General features: G+C 41.7%; 1 protein-coding gene across 10 annotated transcripts in view; it reads left to right on the top strand.

Moving 5' to 3' along the window:
• LOC131426542 (E3 ubiquitin-protein ligase Ubr3) overlaps positions 1 to 5,693 on the top strand; it is a 97,160-nt gene extending 91,467 nt beyond the window's left edge. For all 10 annotated transcript variants that reach the window (XM_058589357.1, XM_058589359.1, XM_058589358.1 and 7 more), the window contains exons 9-12: positions 3,197 to 3,864; positions 3,929 to 4,060; positions 4,125 to 4,264; positions 4,337 to 5,693. In XM_058589357.1, the coding sequence (XP_058445340.1) occupies positions 3,197 to 3,864; positions 3,929 to 4,060; positions 4,125 to 4,264; positions 4,337 to 4,454 (1,058 nt within the window). In that variant the 3' untranslated portion in view covers positions 4,455 to 5,693. The remainder of the gene's footprint in view (positions 1 to 3,196; positions 3,865 to 3,928; positions 4,061 to 4,124; positions 4,265 to 4,336) is intronic.
• Positions 5,694 to 6,862: the final 1,169 nt, after the last annotated feature.

Consider the following 6,862-nt stretch of genomic DNA (forward strand, 5'->3'; position numbering starts at 1 on the left):
TGTGTGTGTGTGTGTGTGTGTGTGTGTGTGTGTGTGTGTGTGTGTGTGTGTGTGTGTGTGTGTGTGTGTGTGTGTGTGTGTGTGTGTGTGTGTGTGTGTGTGTGTGTGTGTGTTCAAAGAACGGACATCGTGCGGCAATTTGTGGACGCTGGAGAGAAAAGTGGCTACGTCGCTGGGTGCAATCGGCCACACAGTGAAAAAGTTCCTGGCGAACATGAACATACATGTCAGTATGGGGAACTCGCCTCCACTGGTTTCGGAGCTGCAGGCAATGACGCAGCGCCTGCGGCTGAATAAGATGGTAAACTCTTTTTTCCCGGCGAATCGCAACATGGCGGTGATGATGGAGGACGATACCTATTTCATCCATTTCAGCACTTGGTATTTCATTTCACCCACGAAGGAAGTGGACTTCGAGGTGAAGTTCATTTCACACACCAAGTTCCCCAAGAAGGTACTGCTGTGGCTGACAATCAGTGAGAAGGGGATGTCAATGCCACTCTTATTTCGCTGCTCCGGACTAACTGTGAACGGGAGAATTTAGAGTATGAAACGCTTACCGGAAGTCGTTCATCTAGAAATACATACCATATTTGGCGAAGGTGCAGTGTTCTGACCGGATCTGGCGTCGGCCCACTATTCGAAGCGATCGTTGGAGGAGATGGAGCAGCTGAATATCGATGTGGTACCCAAGTCGGTGAACCCGCTCAACGTTTCGCAGCTGCGTCCCATCGAAAATTTCTGGGCAAACCTGAAGCTCTATATTTATTCCAACAATTTTGCCGCGAAAACTGAGGAGGAATTGATAAATAAAATGAAGAAAGAACTCAAAAACATGCCTAGCCGCATGATTTCGTCCGCCATGGCGAATGTTCCGGTTAACTGCGGGAAGATCGCTCGCAAGGGCGTAGAATTTTCTTGGCTTGTCTCGTCTTCACCATCCGAAAAAAGTCTTTCTATGCAAACGTTACAATAAGAATTTTTACTATAAAGGGTGTTTGTTTCATGAATGGTTGCAAAGAGCTGCTATTTCTTTGAAAATTGTTCATCAATTTCTCTAGTTTGTAGATGTTGTTTCAAATGTCAAATTAAAAGTACCGAAAAACAGTGGTCAAATATTCCCAAACGGAGCTCACTCCGATTTATCAGAAATTATGGCTGAGTCGATTCTCATAAACTTATAAAAATGAGGGCTTAAATTTTAAATCGTCGTGATTCGAAAAATCAAAAAAAATCTAAATTGTATTCAACACTGTTTACAAATTGAAAAGGTTCAGTCCACTTTCACATCGCATCCAAATCAGCCGAAACAAACAAAACCGCTTACATTCGGAAATGCGCTTGAAGAAGGTTTTTACCATCTTATGTGGTTTTTGTGCCAGAATACAATAATTCCATGTAAATCACTTGTTACCTATGACAATCAGATGGTTAATATTACGCCTGGAATAATATAAGCAGTAACAAGGATTCCGCTAACAACAGTGATACCGAACCAATGGACGGCAGCGCGAAAAGTGAACCACTGCTACCCCTTTATTCAATGGATAGCAATGAAAACGCCTCCCCTCCAAGGAAGAAGATGACAACTAGACCCAGCCTTAAGAAAAAAAATTGTTTTTGTCGTGAATACGACTTACTTTACTATGGGGTGCCTTTTCAAAATTTACCCTCTGAGAGAGTGATAAGTTTTTGATCGTGAATATCTATTGTTGTATCTAATGAATCAACATAATTCTTGCGACATGCCATCGGAAATATGATCACAATTTTATGATAAAATTTTCAGTTTTGTGACATAGTCTCAAATAATTCAAAATTAAACTTTTCTGAAATGTTTGGTATAAACGAGTATCAAAGAGGATAATTCATAAGGCGCGTTTGCCTTTCTCGTATTTTTAAAGCTCATAGCTCAGTGATCTGTGAAAGGATTTATATAATCTAACTACCAATAGAATCAAAATTTTTCAATTTAAACGTGTATAGCAAACGCATTGAAGTATTTCAATAGTACACTATTGAAAAACCTGTCTCATTTGATCCATGTCAACACCAGCCAATCAGAACGCGTTCTAAGGAAGAGAACAAAATATCTGCTGCTGTACAACAAATCGTCCGGGAAAAATGTTCCGAAAAGTGGTGAATATCGCAGTGAGTTCCTCAACTTGGTCCTTGTGAATGCTAGAAACGAATCCCTACAACATATTGATAGTTTCTTTCAATGAATTATGCAAATCCGAAATGAAATAATCGACATTAAAATTCTGTATGCGGCTATTTTTATAGCCGTTAGGACCGTCCATTAGTGAAAAGGCTACAAACGAAATCACATAAAAGGAAATCTCTTAACAAAAATTCAATCAGTTTGGATTCTATCGCCACTGCGAGCAGATGTGTTTTGTGTCGTCTGCACAGCTAGTTTCGCTTTCGACAAGAGCGATTACGTCACAGCTGCCAGTCATTAGCATTGGTGAAAACACAACGGTGGAGAGCATTGCACAAAATCAGCCGTTCTAATGGCTCTAAAAGTTTTCTAAAGAACTATTAGGATTTGTTGTTCGCAAATCGTAGGGAAATATCCTCAGCTTACTGCAAATCTAGAACAGTTTGGTTAGATTTGTGCACATTTCGCTGTGTGAAACTCACAGTAAACGAGATCAAGTGAAGCCTTCTTTGTTTTTGCGCAAAATGTGCAAAGGGGAATGCTTGCATAATTCATACAATTGATCAACTAATTGATATTCGGAAGTGTTAAGGAACATGTCAGTTGTTTTCGTATTCACGACATCCAGTTATGTCTCTGACGTTACCCACCCGCCTTTTTTTATCGTTAAACCCACAGCGCATATGAGCTAAAAAGGTTATGCTATATTTTCTAGATGGATTCAAATAGGATTTAATTATAGATCCCCTCGAATCAGAAAATAACTTTCTGAATCTATGTGCGTATATTTACAATTGAGAAAAAAAATGGCGGGAACAGCGTGATGATTAGGTCGATGCCCTTCACGCAGCCCACCTGGGTTCGATTCTCAACCCCGCACATAGCGTGGCCCGAAAAGGTGAATAACTTTAAGATTGAATGCTCATTACATTGATTGCGAAGCAAACTTTTACTTTTATACCCCATTATGCCCAATAATAGCCATATCTGAGTTTTCATTGGAAACGTTTCTTTTTTTTAATTTTCCTCCAGCTTACTTCACCTGTATCGTGAAAGTGATGTACAACCTGTTGTACTACCAAATCAGCCTTCAACTGTGCGCCCAGCTAACGGAGGACGAGTGCGACCAGCTGCTGGAGAAGTATGCCTCGGTGCCGATGGTGTACGAAAAAGGAGTGCCGAATGTTGGTGCCGCGATGGTTTTGCTCCTCAGTAATCGCGATCGCTGTCGCAGTATTCGGCTTACCGTGGACAAACCATCGGCGAATGTCGGTGGAGGAACCCCGAACGGAGCTACTGCGGTGGTACCTCCCCAGCAACGAGTGATCGATCTGGACCGCTGGGAAAAGGATCTTCAGAGGATGTGTTTGCCGTTTCTGCGGGTAGCCGCCCTCCTCCGGCATCACATCTATCATTCCGAAATACCGGAAATCCCCGGACCGCACTGGGAATTTAGCCGACTGGTTTACTACCTGGAACTGGTCACCGTCAGTATGGATCTGGATAAGTTCAACGCTAGTAAGGCGCTTTGTTTTATCCCTGGAGCGGAGCTCGAACTACCGAAATATTGGTGCGAACAGCTGCGGTTGTCTCAGCAGCCCTCCTGCGAATCGACCCGGTCACTGATTTTGACTCAGTACATGGAGTGGCAGCAACCGAAGCTGCTTCGTTTACCACGGGAGTATGAGCGTTTGTTTACGGTGAGTTAAAATTCTAGATGACAATCTCTCAAATTTTCCAATCAATTTCATTTCCATTTCTCAGTACTACCATGAGCAACCGTGCCTCAAATGCCAGAACGTACCGAAGGAAAGCTCAATCTGTTTACTGTGTGGAACGATCGTTTGTTTGAAGCAGGCATGCTGCAAGGAACAGGACTGCTGTGAAGCCGTAAGGGTTAGTATTTATGAGAAAATAATTGAATTGTTGAAACTGTTAATTGAACGATTTTTTTTCTCAGCATTCCATCATCTGCGGTGGAGGTACGGGCATATTTCTGATGGTGACATCGACTTACATCATCATCATCCGAGGCCGTCGAGCCTGTCTGTGGGGCTCACTGTATTTGGACGACTATGACGAGGAGGATCGTGATTTGAAGTAAGTGTTGTTTGTGACAGAGAAGAGTTTCTTTGTTTTGTTCTAATCCACATTTTTTGTTTTCACTTGAAGACGCGGCAAACCACTCTACCTAAGTGAGGATCGTTTCAATCTGCTCGAATCGCAGTGGGTATCGCATCGATTCGCCCACACGAAGCACACCTGGGTGTGGCATCGAGATTCTCTGTAGAAAACAATAGGCAATTAGATGACCGAATCAGCGATGAGGATGACCGGTACGTGTAAATGTTTGTGTATGATTTTTGTTACGCGCTATCGAAAGCGATTTGACGTAAAACTAGGACGCGACGGGTGGGATGGTACTGGGCGAGAACTAAGGTGTAATGAAACCGTTATTTTACCAGCTAAGGCTAAAATACATTCAATCTATAAATATACAAATAGTATAACATATATTTCTTGCTTTGTGATATTGTGTAGTTATTGTTGTAATGTGGAATGTCCTCACTCAAGTAAACTTTTCAAAGTATCTAGAATCAAATCTCACTTCCTAGTTGTAGCTATTATTATTATTATTAATCTTATTATTATTATTATCTATAATAGACCATAGTGGAATTGTAAATGGAACTAAGTTTTCCGACTCTGATATAAACAAAAAAAAATTTCGAGAAATGATGGTTCGTTTCGGACGGTCGGTCGGTCGGTCGGTCGGTCGGTCGGTCGGTCGGTCGGTCGGTCGGTCGAAGCGATGTTTGCTCAAATCAAAAATCGAATTGTGGTAAGCCACTTCCCAGGGATGGCCTTAGAAAGCACAGACTTTGTATAGGATTATTATGCTGATATCTAAATAAGTAGGAACGAACAATTGAAGCAAAAAACTGACTCTATAGGATCTAACAAATTAATAGCGCCCAGTTTTTCCGCGTGAATAACAACCCCCACTGCGCACCTGTGACGTCTGTGTTTTGGTCGCGGTAACTGGGCCGACGAGAGCAAGTGAGAATATTGTAAGCGTTGAACGTTTTTTTGGTCCTGTTTTCTCCATAACATTACGATTATTACATTAGTTATTCGATTTGTTACTAATGCTTAGAATACCGCACTAGGAGGTCCTGTTTGAAATAGTTCTTATCACACAGACACACACACACACACACACACACACACACACACACACACACACACACACACACACACACACACACACACACACACACACACACACACACACACACACACACACACACACACACACACACACACACACGTTTCTCTCGAATACTTAGTCGTCGCAACGGAACGCCCCTCGAATCGTGTTGTCCCGAATGCAGACATGAATTTCAGCAGCGAATGTGTGAGCGAACCGGGCGAAGCGTGATATATAGATAGCACACGAACAGAACGAAAACACTCAAGTTACGATTATATGGAACAATAAAACCAATAATTATTGTATGATGATGAACATCTTAGTAGTACCGTCCGAATTTCGTTTGAAAGAAAGCTCTTTCCAGTTATCCTAAAAATTGTATCCAACAGTTAGTTTTAACATTCATTGAGTTGCAACTCATAAAAATAGTGAATATCTTTTTAGCAACCCCAAATTCGGCCCTAAAAGTTCTGGTTTTTTTTTCTTCAATGTAACAAACCTGCCTTCTACCAGCGATGTAGCCAATGGGTTCAGCAACGAATGAAAACGCTGGAATAGCTTCGGGAGCGCTTGTTACCTTGTTGGTTAAAAAAGCGGGTGGGTAATGTCAGAGACATAAACGGGTCGACGTGAATACGAATAACATTGGCTCACTAAAACTCAACCTTATGAAGCACGATACACCACGAAAGTCTAATTTAAACTAAAGTTGTTTTACAAAGCAATGGAAATATTTTGTGAAGAATATTATTCCTTGTGTTTGGAACCTAGAATCGTGTTCCTTATCGTCCTTATATAATTTCGTTATTGATTGAATTACTGCATTTTTAATGCCAACGCAATCGGTCTCCAGTCTTGTACACAACTCAGTAATTGTTTTAATGGGCTTATATGATTGAGATGATCGCTTGGTGGATGTTAGTATTAATTGCGTCAGGGTGCAATTATAGTGCTTCCTAAGCAGGCTTCCCAAATGTACCGCCGCGCGACATTATTATTGAGGCTGTCTTGCTACTCTTTCCATGACAGCCTTGTGATAGGTTTCATCACGACAGCCCTTAGACAAATAGTTCTGTACAGCCAACGTTGCCGTCATTCACTTCGTTCGACATTTCATTCCATCTTAAGACATTTTGTCATGGTCCACGACAGCCGAAGAAGCATGAAGTTCTCGCTGTTGCGACAGTAAACTTCGGGTATCGGTCACTGCGTTGTTTCTATCGAGAGCAAAATATTACTCTCCCTTGACCAGGTCTGCGACAGTAGCCGGTGCGGTTCAAATTTGTTGCTCTTGGTTTGCTATGAAGATTCGAGGCAAGCATGTGGGTTTTAGTTTTGCCTTTGGTGATTGCTTTGCGCAGCGGTTGATCATTGCGCATAGCAATCACCGTTGGTAGGGCATTGATAACAATATAATTGAGAATTGATAATATACGGAACGGATTGAAGAACGGACTTTGGTTTTAATGAATAGTTAATTTTTA

This window comes from Malaya genurostris, chromosome 1 (genome assembly GCF_030247185.1).
Source record: "Malaya genurostris strain Urasoe2022 chromosome 1, Malgen_1.1, whole genome shotgun sequence".
Lineage (NCBI taxonomy): Eukaryota > Metazoa > Arthropoda > Insecta > Diptera > Culicidae > Malaya > Malaya genurostris.